Source organism: Salvelinus namaycush, chromosome 8, assembly GCF_016432855.1.
Source record: "Salvelinus namaycush isolate Seneca chromosome 8, SaNama_1.0, whole genome shotgun sequence".
In the NCBI taxonomy this organism is placed as follows: domain Eukaryota; kingdom Metazoa; phylum Chordata; class Actinopteri; order Salmoniformes; family Salmonidae; genus Salvelinus; species Salvelinus namaycush.
Window position 1 is genome coordinate 31,263,880 of NC_052314.1, and position 19,204 is coordinate 31,283,083.

The following is a 19,204-nucleotide window of genomic DNA, read 5'->3' on the forward strand; positions in this document are numbered from 1 at the left end:
GGTCTTTCACCTTTAATCCCAGAGCGGGTGAGGTGTAAAGATCAGTTTCAGTCAGAAACTCCGTATCTCCTGTTTTGCAGTCTAAACACATGGAAAGGTTTTGTAGGTGACGCGGGGTCTCATATTTTTCCCAGATTAATTTCTAGGAGTTTACAGATTTATACAGCAGAAGTTTCAGTCAACCATCTCGAGCTATACAACCTTTGTTGTCATCAAACTCACGCGTGAATTCTGATTTGCTGCTCCAATCGTGAACGATTCATTTAGCCGGTTTAGAATAGAACAGGGATCCTCCCTGGTGCGAGTGGCGGACAGACAGTCATGCAGATACACTGTTAGTGGGGCGACACCGGACTACCGGATAACGATGAGCGATATTTCATGATAACCAATTAACAAAATAATAAATAGGTAGCTAGGTAGGTAACGTGAACCGTGGTGTTTTCCGCATTAATGTAAAGATGGCGAGAGTGCTCTATAACTTGCTCATGTTTACAATCGGACTCACGTTGAGGATCCGAGTTTTGGGTTATTGGTCGTTGATATACGGTTATTGTGCCCTTTGCACTGCCGTAGCGCTGCTGAAACTTTGGTGGAACATCATTTTAAGGCCGTCAACAACCTTCCAGTGGGGAATTCGCGAAACACCCCCTGCATGCCTGAACGACACGTCCTTGGGAACGCACTGTTATGTTAGAATAAAGGTAAGTCACCGCAGGTGAAAGGACGCCTATTTGGGATTAGTAAATAGCCTTTTGTGTTCATGAGAGATCTGTATAGGTAATTTTGTATGCGCCTATCTTGCCTGTAGCGTTGAAATCAGAAATAAATCAAAATAGGCCTTCAGGCTACATGCAAATCGTGGGCGCATCTGTTTATTTTTTGGGGCATTTCTGGGAAACGTTATGCAGGTATAAGATGTTCAGTGTAGGTAGGCTACTGTTATTATTGTCTGCGTTCAACTCTGAGGTAGTGCTGGAAAGAGCTCCATAGTAGCAGCAGCAGTTATATTATCCTGTTGTGATTCGTGACAAATATCACGATTTCATGTGAGTACGGAGAATGAAGGTAGGTTAAACTGTAAATTCACCTTTTTATTTTTTGTTTAAGTATTTATTTATGAAGACAATATCCCTCTTAGGATCCACATAGCATAAAATGCATACTCATAATAAGAATGTGACAGTTCAGCTGTAAGAATAATCTATGTTACTTGAAATCCAAAGTAACTGTGGGATTTAACTTTGTCAGTAAGTAGCCTAGCTACATTTTGCCAGAATAAACTTAAACTGTGTATCTGGGGATATTAGGATACTGTGATGTTGTTAAATCAGAAATGAGATAATGAAAAAATATGGCTTGGTTGTAGAATCGAAGGACCATTTGAGAGTTAGAGTGATGAAGGATGGACAGAGGATCTCGAAATCTCTGAGCAAGAAAACTTGGATGAACATAAACTGTTTTTTATTTTCTGGCAATTGTGCTGATATTATGTGCCAAATGTTATGACAACAAATGGCCCATTTGTGAGATTGACTTGATTTCAATAGGCATAGGCTACAGATTAAAATTTGGGTTTATGAATGTAATTACATTTGGCAATGGTTTTCTTGGATAAAGGCAGGTAGCCTATAGCCCCTGATAGGCCTACATCTCAGTCTACAGTAGCCTAGACAAGATGTAGGCAAGATGTAAACTGAACGATTTAGCAGCTTGCTTAGTTCAAATTAACAGACTCATTTATTCAACATGAATAGCGAGGTGATTAAGAGGGCTTGTGTTTCACAATAGCCTGCTGGAATAGGCTACTGAGGATGGGGGTCAACATTTCAATCACTAAATTAAATATGATGTATATAAACTGAATATGCTTGTCAACAACAGCCAGTGTTTATTTTTTAGATTTTTTTTTACCTGTAGCCTAATCTGACTGCTGTTACTGTCAATCTAATGCGTTCCAACAACTGATAGGAAATTGCGATAGAGCTTTGATCATTTCCAATTTAATTTACTTAACATGTCCATTAATAACTGCATAATAACACAAGTTAAAGGATATTTATTAAATTGGTTTGCCAGCTCCAGGTAGGATACAGAAGTGGAACAAATTGATTTGCAATGACTCCAGTGATGTTGTCATTTCAACGTATTTATTGTATCAAATGGTAGACTACAACGGCATATCAATTAATAGACTAGTTGATGGCCAACAGAGGCAAATGTATAATTCTTCACATTTAGCCTAATGTCAGTTTCATTGAGGACTTTCCCCCAATAAAAAGAACCGCGCGAGGGAGTTCCAAAACTTCCATTTCAAATTTCCAAACGGGCAGCCCCTGAGACCAAGGAACTGAGCATGCATAAAGCACTTAGCTTGATACCGTTTTCTTTAAGTAGTCAACATTAGAATGCAGTGTAGACCACATACAAACGTATCTATGTAATGTGATCTAGTGCTTTGTCTCCATTATTTCTTCATGTGCATCCGTTCTAGCGTATCAATATGTTTTATGGGAAATGGGTTGGAAATAGGTGTCTTCAGAATGACAATATAAACAGCCTACCTAAAACTGGTAAAAAGTTGGGAGAAGTGACTCATCCAATAGCTGTACTGCTCTCTTAACACACACAAACACACTCCTTTGACCCTCCCCACCACTCACTCACTCAGCAACAGCCTGCCTCACTGCCTGACAGTCAGCAGCAAGTCACAGTGAAATATATATAATTTTTAGAGAAATCAAATAAAAAAAATTTGGTCACATACACATATTTAGCAGATGTTATTGCGGGTGTAGAGAAATGTCATGGTGGCCGTGGGGCAACTTAGAAATAGCCCAAAAACCTGCAACCCATGACAAATACATTTTCACCCACAACATCGTTTTCAAAGTAGCCCAATTTGGCAGGAAAACCATGAACATTGCAACACTGACCACAACGCATTGGCTGGAGGCGGGACTTACAACGAGCAAGTGATAGAGAATGTCTCTGATTGGTTAGAAATGGAAGGGTGATTGACTGAGGAGCTGTTGGGCATTCTAACTAAAGGGACAAACTTGAGATGTATAGAGACTTACCATAACTGACTGCATGGCCGTTTTTAAAGCCGCCCCAAATTGTGTTGTGTAGATTTGCACTCAATAACAAAGGGCAGCAAGGGCAGACAGTCACCGAGAGGGATGACATGAGGACTTGTGGTCATCCTGCGAGGCAGAGATGTAAACCAGACGGGCGACTGGTCCAACAGATGTCCTGTCTCTTAGTGCAGCTGGCTGCCTCGTCACAAAGGTGCTTGATGTCACCAGATCAGGGTGTGTGACATGGCGGGGGCCAGTTTATGCTGTAAGGCTGTTCTAGAAGATGGGAGCCAACAGGATGCAGTGAAGGCTTGTAAGGCCCCCCAGCAGAGGAGCAGGAGTCATCTTGACCCCCGGCATGGTGTCAGCTGAGGACACCAGGACTGGAGACATCAGGGCTGCAGTGGCAGTGCTCGGCAAGGACCCTGGGACTGGATACTTTGGTGACTGGATCCACAAAGCAGCAATGGGTGGTGGCCACCGGACAGGCCGGACCCAGGCAGAGGGCCCAGGTGAAGGCCCCGGATCAGGAGGTCAGGCTGCAGCAGGAAGACCAGACGAAGGCCCCGGGACTGCAGATGGCAAGGTCGCAGGTATCAACGAAGGGTTCAGGACCGGAGACCGCAGGGTCGCAGCAGAGCTCAACGAGAGCCTCCGGACTGAAGACGGCGATCCTGCCCGTCAGCGACAGGAGAGGCCCCCAGGACAGGGGCTGAAGTCGGCTGGATCTCCACAGCAGCAACGGGTGGAGATTTCAGGATAGCAACCGGCCGGACCCCCACGTCAGCTACAGGAGAGGGCCGCGCGTCAGGAGCTGAGATCAACTGGATCCCCACAGCAGCGATGGGCAGAGATCTCAGGACAGAGAGGGAGAAAAATACCCAAAGGTGGGAGGGAGAAGCTGGAACCCTGGTCCAGAAGAAACTGACTGATTGTTGCCCAGAGCTGTTGACTTGGGGCCTGACAGAGCTAGTGATTTGGTGCCTGACTGGGCTACAAACTGTGAGCTATGGAATGTCATATCTATCAGGACAGAAAGCTCGGGGCCTTCTGGGATAGGAAATTGGGGACCTAAATGTTGATTAAGACAGCCCCCCCCCCCCCCGCACCTCTCTGATTCGGAGGGGTTAGGTTAAATGTGGAAGACCCATTTCGGTTGAATGCATTGTTAGGCAACTGAATAGGTATCCCCTTTCCCTAGGTGATCAGGGAACTGAGGGCTAAGATGCTCTGGACCTACTGAGTCTATTGACTGAGGACCTAGTAGGGCAGAGGGTGAGGTGTCTCCTACGTCAGGATACTGAACACCTCGGTCTCTCAAGGCAGGAGCTAGAGGGACACAGTTCGGAGGGGCTAGCAAGAACCCCAAGGCTAAGACCGGCAGGGATTGTAAGCATTTCACTGTAAGGTCTACACCTGTTGTATTCAGCGCACGTGACAAATAAACGTAGATTTGACAGCAGACACAGACTGAGCTACTGCAGCAGAGACTGGAGGGGTTCCCAGGGAGGGGCAGGGAGACATCTTTGGACAGCAGCAGGCTGGATGTCGAAGGTAAGACTAGGCAGATCCCACCGGGCAGGGACCGGAAAGGTCTGAGTGGCAGGGCTGGACTTGGCGCCTACAGCACCTGCATGCAGTGCTCCCACATTATGGACCAACTGACATTCGGAGGTGTCAGATGGAGTAGGAGTAGGCTTCTCTCTCAGGGTGACTCTGGCAGCTCCTCCATACTTTGAGAAGTCTGTAGGTTTTCCTCCTCGACAACAGTCAGGGATGTGAGGATTTATCTTGGGTCCAGAACAGGGGTCAGCAAAACCTCTGTCATTGGAGATGGCGATGGCACCACTGGGTACCAGTTGAGACTGCGACAGGAGCTGGTGGGACAAGGGGTGCTCCCCCAGGGTGAGCTCGACCAGCTCCTCTGTCCCTGGAGAAGACTAGAACCGCTGGACCTCGTTCTGGTGCTTCTGTTGCATGACAATCTCTGAGATGATGTCATTGACTTCTTGGACAGCTTGGTGGCACAAGACCCTGTTCACCCCCTCTAAGACTTCTTTCAGTTGTTAAAGGAGAGAACTGTTGAAGGAATGGCTGAGCCGGTCATGTGACAACTGGCAGTGTCCATCAGGTTCAGGTAAGTACTGGCGACGGTGATCGGGTGGACTGTAGGAACCTTCCATCTTCCTGACTGCTTCAATAAGCTCATCAATCTCGTCACGCTGGCTGTGTAAACGCAGCCAGCGTTGTCACTGGCGGTCCATGCTCTGCTCAACACTAAAACTTGGTGCAACTTGTCTTCTGAGGAGAACTCACAGTGTCCACTTGTCTTCACCGCAACGCACTGGCTGGAAGCGGGACTTACAACGAGCAAGTGACAGAGAATGTCTCTGGTTAGAAAAAGAAGGGTGATTGACTAAGGGGCTGTCGGGCATTCTAACTAAAATGACAAACTAGGGGGCATGGACACATACTATAACTGACTGCATGACTGTTTTTACAGATACAGTAAACTACAAGAACCAAACAAATGAATTTGCACTTTACTCAATGGTTTGACCATAAAAACAACCTATTCTACAAACCATTAAAACATGAATTTACAATAATTTGAATAAAATTGGCTATAAATGTCATTGACAGATTTCATAATATACAGAATGCTTCATACTGGAATGACCAGAAGGCAGGCCAGGGCTGAGTTTATGCGATAGCCCTGCTCTGTCCCTGTTCTCTCCCTGTTTTACAGCACCATAAAGCACACAGCGATGTTTGAGGATGAGAGTTTTATGTCACAGAGAGTAGACAGTATCTTCGTCCTAAATGACACCATATTCCTTACGTAGTGCACTATATATGGAATAGGGCGAATGCAACTAAGTTGCTCTGGATAACAGCTTCTACTAAATGACTAATTTGGGGCGCAGCCAGAGAGCAGACAGTAACAGCCTATGTGATAGAGGGCAGGGAAGTGATGACACAATATTATAGTGTGTCCCTGGTGAATGACTGACTGATCTGTCCTCTGTCTTTATTCTCAGGAGTCTGGTCTGAGGTTTCACTATGTTGCTGCTGGAGAGCGAGGGAAACCACTCATGCTGTTTTTGCATGGCTTCCCAGAGTTCTGGTAAGACTTCTAGACTACACACTGCATCTGCACATTATATACACATATGGGGCCTGTGTCCCAACCAGGACACAGATTAAGCGTAGTCCTGAACTAATAGTCACTTTCAATAGAAATTCTTAATTGTTCTTGTTTTTTTGTCCAGGAATATCTAGTCTTAATATAGACCAAACAATTATATTGGTATTGCCTGTCAAGTGAAGTTTTGTTATTTTTATTTGTGTATTTTTATAGTAAGAAAGCATTTTTGAAAGGAGCTCTGTTGTAAACTAACCAACCAGGTCCCCCATGAATCACAGACGCCTTACAGTAGCCCACTGCCTTATCAACCTCATACAACAGTATTCTATCGTGGGTGTCCTATCAAAAACACATATTTTGACCAATGAGTGAAATAATATGTTATGTAGATACTCCTCTAAGAAAAGCAATGGTCCAAACCACATGTCTCTATCATAATCCGCTCAAAGGTTATTGGAGTTGTTACCCTTGTAGGATGGCCGAGATTAGGGTGACTAAATCAATGGCCAGAGGTGGAGAAACAAGTGGTCAAAAATGTGGAAAATAGCTTTGCGTCAGCTAGGCTGGATGCTGTGTGAGAGACAAACTGACATGCTCACCGTTGAACTCATCTTCTTTCTTCTTGAATCCGGAGGACATTAAACAAGAGGTAAAATGGATATCGATTTTGAGACATGACATGTAGTATTTTCATATTTTAGTATGCGCTTTTTATATTAATGTGAAATTCCTGTTCTTTTTTGAAGATTTCTGAGAAAAACAAGCATATCTTTGTGAAATGTCAACAGAGCACTGAGCGTACCCAACGCTTTTTATTTTCAAAGCCTTTTATATTTAATTTTGCTCGTGTGATGTTAATTTTGCTTTTTTGCGACCCGCGGACAGAACTTTGCAGAAGGTGTCAAATCCTCGAAAGTCACTGCGAGAAGCGGTAACGTTAGCGCTCTGTCAAACAGAGCTCGGCGCTTATTATCGAATGTATTATTTAACGAAATCTGACTTTTTTGATATAATGATATGTTACAGAAAGACCCCACTGAACGATTCGGGAACATGAAGAATCATATTTGTCATGGTAAAATTCCATCTGGGCAGAGTGAGTGGACACCCTACTCAATTATGTAACCAACGCTTTGATAATCTCTTCTCTACTGTACATTGCTACTGCATCATAAGAACATATCTTAGTTGAAGTCTTCATACTACAGTATGGCCTGTATGGCTCAGATGGTAGAGCCTGGTGCTTGCACTGGCAGGGTTGTCGGTTTGATTCCCGTGCCACCCAGTCGTAAAATGTATGCACACATGACTGTAAGTTGCTTTGGATAAAAGTGTCTGCTAAATGGCATATATGTTATACAGTGAGCTCCAAAAGTATTAGGACAGTCTTTTGTTGTTTTGGCTCTGTACTCCAGCACTTTGGATTTGAATTGATACAATGACTGAGATTAAAGTGCAGACTGGAAGTTTTAATTTGAGGGGGTTTTCATCCATATCGGGTGAACCGTTTTGAAATTACAGCACTTTTTGTACATAAACCAAAAGTATTGGGACAAATTCATTGATGTTTATTAAAGTAGTCAAAAGTTGAGTATTTGGTCCCAGATTCCAACAGTAGCATGCAATGATTACATCAAGCTTGTGACTACAAAATTTGTTTTGGTTGTGTTTCAGATTATTTTGTGGCCAATAGAAATTAATGGTCAATAATGTATTGTGTAATTTTGTCGTCACTTTCATTGTAAATAACAATAGAATTTGTTTCTAAACACTTCTACATTCATTTGGATGCAACCAAGATTACAGATAGTTCTGAATGAATAGTGAATAATAATGAGTGAGAAAGTTAGACGCACAAATATCATAGCCGCCCCCACAAATGCTAATCTCCCCTGTTATTGTAGTGGTAGTGGTGAGAGGTTAGCATGTCTTGGGGATATGATATTTGTGTGTTGAACTTTGTCACTCATCATTATTCACTAAATATCATTCCCCCAAGACATAATAACCTCTCACCATTACCATAACAGGGGAGTTTAGCATTACTAAACCTTTAACCACTTTAATACACAAGTGAATTTGTCCCAATACTTTTGGTCTCCTGAAACAGGGGGGACTATGTACAAAAAGTTCTGTAATTTCTAAAGGGTTCACCCGATTTATGGATGTAAATTAAATTGAATCATTTCCAATCCAAAGTACAGAGCCAAAACAACAAAACATTTGTCACTGTCCCAATACTTTTGGAGCTCACTGTGTATTATTAATGAACGGGTCTTCTTGGGTCTTCTGCCTCACTGCCCATCTACTGTACAGGAATTCATGATGAACTCTGTGTGTATCCCAAATAGCACCCTATTCCGTATATAGTGCACTACTTTTGACCAGAGCCCTATGGGCACTGGCCTTTTGGGATGCGACCTCTATCTCTGCCTTCCTAGCTGGACAGAAAGACTCTTTTACACTTACAACTTCCCCCTCCCAATTATTTCAGTGTTGAGAAAGTGCTAAACCACAGCTTTCCATATCACTCTGAAGAGAGAGAGGGTTGGGGTGTGGGGGGTTGCTGTTCGAGATGGGGTTATGTGGAGGAACTGGAAGTGCCTGTGTTTATTTTAAACCTCCTCTATATTCTGAGAAGTTGGGTTTCTCTGTTCTCGATGTGTGTCCCAAATGGCACCCTATTACCTAGTGCACTACTTTTGACCAGGGCCCATAGGACTCTGGTCAAAAGTAGTGCACTATATAGGGAATAGGGTGTCACTTGGGACACTACCCAGCTCTTATCCTGACTCATCAGAACCCCAGTCAGGCCTTGTGGTCCTCCTCTATGGGGCTTTCAGTTCAGAGGAGCCTCGGCTTCCAGTCCACCTCAGACAAGATCTTCAACCAGAGAGCTTTTCCTCTCCGCTGTGATGACTGTGAGGATTAGAATCGGGGGGGAAAAAAACATCTATTATACAAAGGTGACCTTCACTCAGTTTGGAAGGGAAGAAGGGAAACTGAGTGCCAGTAGAAATAATGCAGTTAAGGATATATCAACTTTGTAGGTGTATTCAAAAGAGAAACACGGTTTATCTGTGAGTCGTTTTTCAACTGTGTGCGCTCTACTGAATGTCGTCTTTTGATTGCAGTAGTGAAGATAGGGTTTAGTTATGAAATACTGTCCTGTGTGTGACTTTCCCATGTCATTAAGACAAAGATGGTTCTTGTCTTAATGTCTCTCTCTGTCTCTTTCAACCTCTCTCTCGCTCTCTCTCTCTCTGGGATGTCTGTCCATCTGCCTCCAGGTTTTCCTGGCGACACCAGCTGCGTGAGTTTAAGAGTGAATTCCGCGTGGTGGCCGTTGACATGCGAGGCTACGGGGAGTCTGACTTGCCGTCATCCACAGAGAGCTACCGCTTTGACTACCTGGTCACCGACGTCAAGGACATTGTGGAATACCTAGGTAAGAGAGGAGAGTGGACGAACACATCTTATATACATTTTTTCATTAGTTTAATTAGTTTATACACAAAAACATAAGAAGACAGGTGTATGTTATATGATGGAAGATGAAACAAAACATGCCCAATCTGATTCAGGGATGAACACTTTAGGGACCATGACTACCCGTATTATGAAACATCACTCCATGGGGACAAAGCGAGAGGGTGACACGGCCTGGTGTCCTGAGCTGAGTCAAAGTTTCTCATTGTAGCTATACTGTGTGGATTGGACAGCCTGTGAAAACCCCGTGGGCCCACAACACAGCAGGACATGACAGGCTTCCTCTGACTCATGTTGACTGACTATGGGTAGTCGTGCTGATACAGAACGCGCGCACACACACACACATACACACTACAGACCTGGCAGCACGGAGCACACTTACTCTGTGAAACAGGAAGCTTTCATAGACCTGGGGGCCTCTATGTAAGACCAGTGTCCCTCACCTTGTGTCAGGCTGATATTTCAAATAGCAGTACAACTGACAATATTATTTAATTTACATGGAAAATGTCAATTTTTACAACAAACAAGATGAGCTATGGTCACAGTATATTATATTCATCATGCAAGACTCCTGCCCAAAACATAATCTGTTGGACTTGCACACCAGACTGGCTCAGTTGTTTCCAATAACCTTCCTAAGAAGATGACTAATACGCTGAATAATCAGGCATCACGTTGTTTTCACTGTACACTGCAGGACGATTGTTCTTCTTCAAGAGGTATATCTTGGCAAGAAGGCTCGGCTGATGGAAGGCCAGTGAAATGGTGCTGGACACGCGCACTCAGACTCTCCTCCATCTCTCCTCAGGTTACAACAGATGTTACCTGGTCGGCCATGATTGGGGAGGAACCATCGCTTGGCTGTTCGCCATCCACTACCCTGAGATGGTGACCAAGCTCATCGTCCTAAACTGCCCCCATCCCTCTGTCTTCACCGGTAGGTCCTAAACGGCCCCCCGTCCCTCTGTGTTCACTGATAGGTCATCAAACTGCCCCCATCTATCTGTCTTCACTGGTAGGTCATTGTCCGTGCAGGCCCAGCCAATAAGTGACATATGCAGCCACTTAGGGCCCCGCAGCTGCTAGGAAGCCCTCGACCCCAAAAAAAGACCTGGTTAGGGTACCTCTGCATTCACTGGTACGGGACCGAACTACCCCCACCCCTCTGTATGCACTAATATGTCATCACAATCCAAACTCATCGTCCTAAACTGCTCCAATCCCTCTGTAATTACTGGTACGTCCTACCATCCCTCTGTGTTCAAGTTGAAGTTTCAACTTTAGTGCCCCAGAGGGAAATTTGTTTTGCAGAAATAGTCAAACATAAAAGACATAACAAAATACATTGACAAATGACATGGACTACATAGGTGAATACATAGGTGGGTACACTGAATGCAATAGACTGAATACACTAACGACTAGTCTCTGACCACGTCATTGTCCTGAACTGCCCTCATCCCTCACTGATACGTCATCACCAACCACCATCCTTAGATAAACAACAGATGAAACGACCTACTGTATGTCACTAGTACAATTACTAGTTCAATATGAATGGAGAGAAACCTCTTCCTCCTCGTGCTAATTAGAGAAAATATGTTTGGCTCTGGGGTTATTACCATGATTACCATCTTTAATTATAAGGTGTTATAACCTCGAAGTGTTTACTCCATTCATCTAGTAGCTCCTCAGTCTCCTTCCTTAAGGGGGAGATGGAGGAGGTAATTATAGAGTAATGCTTTAACATGTAGTTGGAGCAGCTGGGCTGGAGGAGAGGACATGGGTGAAGAGGATACAGTGCATTCGGAAAGTATACAGACGCCTTGACCTTTTCCACATTTTCTTACGCTACAGCCTTTTACTCTAAAATTGTGTTTTTCCTCATCAATCTACACACAATACCCCATTATGACAAAGCAAAAACAGGTTTGTATACATTTTTGCATATGTATTAAAAATTGAAATATTACATTTGCATAAGTATTCAAACCCTTTCCTCAGTACTTTGTTGAAGCACCTTTGGCAGCGATTACAGCTTTGAGTCTTCTTTGGTATTACACTACAAGCTTGGCACACCTGTATTTGGGGGAGTTTCTTCCATTCTTCTCTGCAGATGCTCTCAAGCTCTGTCAGGTTGGATGGGGAGCGTCGATGCACAGCTATTTGTAGGTATTTCCAGAGATCGGGTTCAAGTCTGGGCACTGGCTGGGCCACTGAAGGACATTCAGAGACTTGTCCCGAAGCCACTCCTGCATTGTCTTGGCTGTGTGCTTAGGGTCGTTGTCCTGTTGGAAGGTGAGCCTTCGCCTCAGTCAGGTCCTGAGTGCTCTGGAGCAGGTTTTCGTCACGGATCTCTGTACTTTTCTCCGTTCATCTTTCCCTCAATCCTGACTAGTCTCCCAGTCCCTGCCGCTGAAAAACATCCCCACAACATGATGCTGCCACCAACAAATCAAATCAAATTTTATTGGTCACATATACATATTTAGATGTTATTGCAGGTGTAGCGAAATGCTTGTGTTTCTAGCTTCAATAGTGCAGTTATATCTAACAATTCACAACAATACAATACAACATGCTTCACCGTAGGTATGACGCCAGGTTTCCTCCAGACGTGACGCTTGGCATTCAGGCCAAAGAGTTTCATCTTGGTTTCATCAGACCAGGGTATCTTGGCAAACTCCAAGCGGGCTGTCATGTGCCTTTTATTGAGGAGTGGCTTCCGTCTGGCCACTCTACCATAAAGACCTGATTGGTAGAGTGTTGCATAGATGGTTGTCCTTCTGAAAGGTTCTCCCATCTCCACAGAGGAACTCGAGCTCTGTCAGAGTGACCATCGGGTTCTTGGTCACCGACCTGACCAAGGCCCTTCTCCCCCGATTGCTCAGTTTGGTCTAGGAAGAGTCTTGGTGGTTCCAAACTTCTTCCATTTAAGAATGATGGAGGCCACTGTGTTCTTGGACCTTCAATGCTGCAGAAATGTTTTGGTAACCTTCCCCAGATCTGTGCCTCAACACAATCCTGTCTCAGAACTGTACGGACAATTACTTCGACATCATGGCTTGGTTTTTGCTCTGACATGCACTGTCGACTGTGTTACCTTATATAGACAGGTGTTTTTTTCAAATCATGTCCAATCAATTGAATTTACCACAAGTGGACTCCAATCAAGTTGTAGAAACATCTCAAGGATGATCAATGGAAACAGGATGCACCTGAACTCAATTGTGAGTCTCTCAGCAAAGGGTCTGAATACTTATGTAAATAATGTATTTTTGTTTTTAGCAAAAAAAAACATTTAAAAACTGTTTCGCTTTGTCATTATGGGGTATTGTGTGTAGATGAGGGGGGAAAGTATTTAATCCATTTTGGAGTAAGGTTGTAAAGCAACAAAATGTGGAAAAAGTCAAGGGGTCTGAATACTTTCCGAATGCATTGCACTGTAGAGTGGAGGTTACTGACCGACAGCCCATCCACAGCCCTTCTCTGTCCCTTGCAAATGCACCGTGCTGCATTTGTGTCTTGCCTAAATTACACACTTGCAAGGTGCCAACGTCCATACTTGCATGCCATAGATGCCAAAACCATTGCTTCATTCTAAGTGCTATGCAAGTGTTTATTTTGGAAGTCCTTACTCTTGATTTCTTCTCATCCTCTTTTTTTGATGTTGCATTCTTTCCCTTCTCTTCTATTCTTCTCTCCTGTTCTCCTCTCTCCCTCTCCTCTTTCTACCTCTATTCTCTCCATCTCTCTTCTCTACGCTCCGCTCTCCTCCATGTTTCCAGATTATGCCCTGCGTCATCCCAGCCAGCTGCTCAAATCCAGCTACTTCTTCTTCTTCCAGCTGCCTCGCTTCCCAGAGCTCATGCTCTCAATCAATGATTTTAAGGTGAGGTGAGGTGAGGTGTGTGTGTGTGTGTGTGTGTGTGTGTGTGTGTGTGTGTGTGTGTGTGTGTGTGTGTGTGCATTGAGGGGTAATGACTGTTTCTCAAGGAGTCTGTGTATGGCAACAATTTCTGAATTGTAGCTATGATATCATTGTAAATGGAGCAAAAAACATTTGCTACAATTGTTTTTTGTTATTAGCGAAAACACGATTGTTCTTCCTGGTAGCTATCATTAATAGACATGTCTAACAATTATTGACTGTGCAACATAGAAGGTGATCAAATTGATCAGGCCTAAAAAATAAATAAATAATGCATTCCCATTTTTACTTTGTTCCAAATTATAGGTAGAGTAACAGCAGTAAATCATTGTGTTGTGCCTAAGTCCTTCTCAGTTGAGTGTAGGTCATCTCGCAGTAGTCAACACAACAACCATCCCATTTATAGTAACTCTGATCGTCTGATCTGTATTACTGTGACGGTGACATAAGGGACCTTGTCTGTGAGTGCCATCCAGATCAAATCACACCTTGAGCGCATCCACACACACACACACACACACACACACACACACACACACACACACACACACACACACACACACACACAGTTACTCACCCACCTAGTGTGTCTTTCTGTCCCCTCTGTATTATAGGCGCTGAAGGGCCTGTTCACCAGCCGTAGTACAGGGATTGGGAGGAAGGGTCGGTGGCTCACTGCAGAGGACATGGAGGCCTATCTCTACGCTTTCTCCCAGCCAGGGGCCCTGACCGGGGCCCTCAACTACTACAGGAATGTCTTCAGGTGAGGAAGATTATGAAATGATTCATTAGTGAGCTCTGTATTAGGATGCCTCCTGTGGGCATCCATACTTATGTAGGACATGCACAAAGTGAACATGTCGAAGCTGACCATTGTTGTTGTGCCTCTTCATTTTACCACAAGCGCCCTCTAAAAATGTAAATCATTACTGCCCTCTTGTGTTGGAAATGATGTTATCTGATACAATAGGATTGTACTTTCAATGAGTTCCTCTTGTGGAAACTCAGTGGTCTATATAATAAGTTCCCTCACTTGCCAGTGGTACAGCAGTCTGGGAATCAGATGCATGATGATAAATAAATGGTCTTTGGAAAAATGTATTCTGTTTTTTGGTTTGTTTGTTTGTTTTCTATTTGTCTTTGACTCATTACAAGAGTCAACTTGTCAATGTAATTTCTCTCTTGCTCTTTCTCTCGCACACACACACACACTGTCTTGTATAACTAACCTTATGGGGATACACAATTCAGTCCCATTCAAAATCCTGGTTTCCCTAACCCTTACTTTAACTCTAACTTTAACCTTAACCCCAAAACCTAACATTAACCCTAAACCTAACCCTATACCTAATACTAACCTTAACCGTAAACCCCCTAGAAATAGCATTTGACCTTGTGGGGACTTTTTTTCGTTTACTATTCTTGTGGGGACTTCTTGTCCACAAAAAGTATAGTTAAACACAAACACACCACACTGACCCATACAAACACGCACAACATCAGAGAGTGCATGTTTTTGACATGGGAACTCAACGTGCATGACTGACTTCACCATCTGCTCTCCTTCCTTAAAGCAGCCAGTCAGTGTCTCTCAAAACAGAACAGAATATTTTGTTCTGCTCGGAAATTTTATAATAAGGATGTCACTGACTTATTATTAATTAGTTTGAGAAATGTGCTCTATAAATAAATTAATCAATTAGCCTCTCCAGAGATTACAACATAGGTTACAAGCACGTACACTACCGTTCAAAAGTTTGGGGTCACTTAGAAATGTCCTTGTTTTTGAAAGAAAAGCAAATGTTTTGTCCATTTTTAAAATAACATAAAATTGATCAGAAATACAGTGTAGACATTTTTTATGTTGTAAATGACTATTGTAGCTGGAAACGGCTGATTTTTAATGGAATATCTACATAGGGGTACAGATGCCCATTATCATCAACCATCAGCCGTTTCCAGCTACAGGAGTCATTTACAACATTAACAATGTCTACACGTTATTTCTAATCAATTTGATGTTATTTTAATGGACAAAATATGTGCTTTTCTTTCAAAAAACAGTACATTTCTAAGTGACCCCAAACTTTTGAACGTATGTAGTGTATGTTTAAAACATGAAAATATAGTACTGTGGGCTAGGCCTACATCACGTGATTGAAGGTCCGCGTTGAACCAGTTTTCTGGTTCTCAGATGCTTTTCAGTTTATTTACAGTTTATTTCCTGAATTTACTTAAATGGAATTGACCTCAACCCATATAAGGTCTCTTGTTAATACTCTCCACAGCTCCCTCCCACTGAGCCAGAATGATGTCAAGTCTCCAGTGTTGTTGTTGTGGGGTGAGAGGGATGCCTTCCTGGAGCAGGAGATGGCTGAGGCGTGCAGGGTCTACATCCGGAACCACTTCCGACTCAACATCATCTCTGGAGCCAGCCACTGGCTACAGCAGGACCAGCCTGACATCGTCAACACACTCATTTGGACCTTCCTCAAAGAGGGAGAGGGGCGCAAAACGCACAGGAACTGAATCTAGCTAGGTATGCGTCCCAAATGGCACTCTATTCCCTTTATAGTGCACTACTTTTGACCAGGGCCTGGGTCAAAAGTAGTGCACTATATAGGGGAATAGGGTGCCATTTGGGATGTAATCCTAGAACGAGGTCTCCTCCCTCTCTCCGTCACTCCCTCCCACCCTCTGTCCCCACCAGCCACTCCTAACACTGGAAGCCTAGAATATGCCTGTGAAAAACCAACCAACATAACGATAATGCAATCATTCTTTAAATCTTTACACATTTCAGATATTTTTTAAGATGTCAAAAGTGAAAGAGGAAAAAAAGCACATTTTATTGAGAGGACACTGAGTAGTACAGTAGTATGTTTGACGCATATTAAATACTTTTCTGCACATGACATCCGCCTTAAAGTTTGTAGGTTACAACATTACAAATGTGTGGCAAAATCTCCTTGTGAGTTTGTATTGTGTGGTGCCTTTTAATGTAATGTTGTATAATGTTTTGCAGCGTTGTAAAGTTGTGCCATGTCTTCTGAGGTTGAGTTGTGGCGTTTGTCTGCTGTATGTGTCACTGGATTGCTCCTCTCACAATCCTTTGGGGTCCCTCTTGTCCCACACCTTGTCTTCATCCCAAATGGCACCCTATTCCCTATTTAGTGCACACTTTTACAGGGAACAGGGTGTCATTTGGGACGAAGACCCTCTCTATCAGGTAGTGTTGTCTTACTGAAGATATTGTTATTTTTGTTAAAAAAAGACTGTTGTTCAGTTATTTGAGATTGTTGTTCATTATGAGATTCCTGTATAGAACAACAGTGACGGTTAAATATTGTACACTTTTTTTTTTGTATCTATTCCTATCTCTGAAATCCACTGAGACACATCTGCACCATTTTGTTTTTTTAAGCAGCAAATAAACTATCATGTGAAGCCTGGGGAGCCATTGTCAATCTTTTCAACTGACAGTCCTGACCTACAGATTTACAAATGGACAGATACAACCTGTCCTAATTTGCATGCCTGCTGTCATGCTATGTCATTATACTAGAACAGTGGTTCCCAAAATGTTATAGTCCCGTACCCTTTCAAACATTCAACCTCCAGCTGCGTACCCCCTCTAGCACCAGGGTCAACGCACTCTCAAATGTTTTTTTGCCATCATTGTAAGACTGCCACACACACACTATATGATACATTTATTAAACACAAGAATGAGCATGAGTTTTTGTCACAACCCGGCTCGTGAAAAGTGGCAAAGAGCTCCAGGGCACAAATAATAATAGAATAATAATCAATAATTTTGCTCTTATTTAACCATCTTACATATACAACTTTATTTGTTCATTGAAAATTGTGAATCACAATTTTATTTGGCGTACCCACGACGGCATTGGGAATACCTGTACTCGAACATGATTATAGTTATGGAGCATAGCTTGGTTCATGCCACGTTCAAAACCACTGGGAACTCGGAAAAATACTAGGTCAAATCATGACGTCAGTGTTCCTCAGGTCGGAAAGACTGAGCTCTAGAAAGAGGTCTGGGTTTCCTAGTTGCAATTTGAGTTGGATGACGGTTCAAATCGATTTTCCCAAAACAATAATGTCTGGAGTGGAATAGTTTCAAACACGTGGTTTACATGTGTTTAATGCCATTTGCTCTGTTCCAGACATTATTATGAGCCGTCCTCCCCTTAGCAGCCTCATGTGGTGTATATATACTACGTTAACTGTTTTATTTCAGTTATTTGTTAGGAGAGATCGAATGCAATATGAGCATTTACTACAAACAGTATGACATTTAGGACCCGTTTTCTATTCGCGGATATTAATGTACTTACGGTCAAATACCTCCTTTTGCATACGTCATTGGGGTGGGTAGCACAGTCAGTCGGAGAGCACAGCAAGCGTGCTAATTGCAAATAAATGGAATTGAAATGGTGGCTATTAATTAAAAAATATCTTTGTTTCTGTCGAGTGCTGACGCAAACTCTTACTCAGTGACTGGACCATATTGAGTTCTTATGGCTGTATGAATCGACAGATATTTTATAGGCTCGTTTTTTGTGATTTTTTAGGAGCTGCCTACTCATTGTTTTTGTTCCTCAGATAGATGGCGTCTATTTCAGTGACGTAGGGTAGACATCTAACTGTTTTGACAGCTGAGGAAAACAACTATTATGATATGTTATTATTAATTATTAATGTAGATATTACTATGCAATTAAAAAGGGTGTGATTTGCGTTTGATAGTAGCAAAGTAAGTGGGAATTTCACGAAATTACAGTTTAAAAAATAATCTGATAGCTAGCTAGCCTATTCTTGAGGTGACATTGAAATAGTGCAGTTAGGATCTCTGAGGTGTCTACTACAAAACTGGATCAATGAGTTAGCCAGGTAACGTAAATTGCCGAACTAAAATTTTTATTTTTTAGATGAGCTTGAAATGGGCATGGTCTAATTGACTTAACAACCAAAACACATCTACGTTTTGCTTTTTTAATGAGCCAGAATATCGATAGTTATTTCTGATTGTTTATTGAAGTTAGCTGGCTAACTCATTGAACCTGCTTGTAGTATACCCCTCCGACCTTTGAGTTATACAAGAAGTTCTTATATGGCTAGGGAAAACGCCTGTGTCTGTTATTCATGACATTTTAACTGAGTTTTATTACACTTCTTTGTGTTTGATCTTCTCTCCTTCTGTCCCCCTACTTTGAGCCTAGGTGTGATGAACTGCCCCAGTCTTGTGGGTTTTTAGGAGAAACATCAAACTTGTTGTCTGGGAACACATAACTACTATGATCAACACAGAGGCAATACGAGAATTTGAAGCCAAAGGAAGAAAATCCAGAAGCAATCTTAAGAAATGTTTAGCTTCCGCATTGTCTGCAGACCTCAACAGGTAATCATTAACACTGTTTATGGACACAGAACCTTAGCCTATTTTCCAGTGAAGTCTAGTAAAAACCCATTCACATTCACTCTACATAAGGCGTTGTCAGGCAACTGTCAAGAAAGCCCTTATTAGTA

General features: G+C 42.8%; 2 protein-coding genes across 4 annotated transcripts in view; both read left to right on the forward strand.

Moving 5' to 3' along the window:
• The first annotated feature begins 461 nt into the window (after positions 1-461).
• LOC120052097 (epoxide hydrolase 4-like) lies at positions 462-16,183 on the forward strand. Its single transcript, XM_038998949.1, has 7 exons — positions 462-704; positions 6,122-6,207; positions 9,519-9,676; positions 10,532-10,660; positions 13,512-13,615; positions 14,269-14,417; positions 15,943-16,183. The coding sequence occupies exons 1-7, from the start codon at positions 462-464 to the stop codon at positions 16,181-16,183; spliced, it is 1,110 nt and encodes a 369-aa protein (XP_038854877.1).
• A 1,852-nt stretch (positions 16,184-18,035) lies between these two features.
• The window catches only part of LOC120052612 (AP2-interacting clathrin-endocytosis protein-like), a 44,933-nt gene continuing 43,764 nt past the window's right edge, over positions 18,036-19,204 (forward strand). The window contains exons 1-2 of one of the 3 annotated variants that reach the window (XM_038999623.1): positions 18,036-18,111; positions 18,898-19,076. In XM_038999623.1, the coding sequence (XP_038855551.1) occupies positions 18,973-19,076 (104 nt within the window). In that variant the 5' untranslated portion in view covers positions 18,036-18,111; positions 18,898-18,972. Of the gene's footprint in view, positions 19,077-19,204 lie in introns of all 3 variants that reach the window. The other 2 variants (XM_038999624.1, XM_038999625.1) reach the window with 2 other exon arrangements.

What these genes read in the sequence shown, in the direction of transcription:
- LOC120052097 (XM_038998949.1), top strand. Translation starts at nt 462, where the DNA reads ATGGCGAGAGTGCTCTATAACTTGCTCATGTTTACAATCGGACTCACG. An exon ending in ACTGTTATGTTAGAATAAAG is followed by an intron (nt 705 to 6,121) that starts GTAAGTCACCGC and finishes CTTTATTCTCAG; the next exon opens with GAGTCTGGTCTGAGGTTTCA. An exon ending in GGACATTGTGGAATACCTAG is followed by an intron (nt 9,677 to 10,531) that starts GTAAGAGAGGAG and finishes ATCTCTCCTCAG; the next exon opens with GTTACAACAGATGTTACCTG.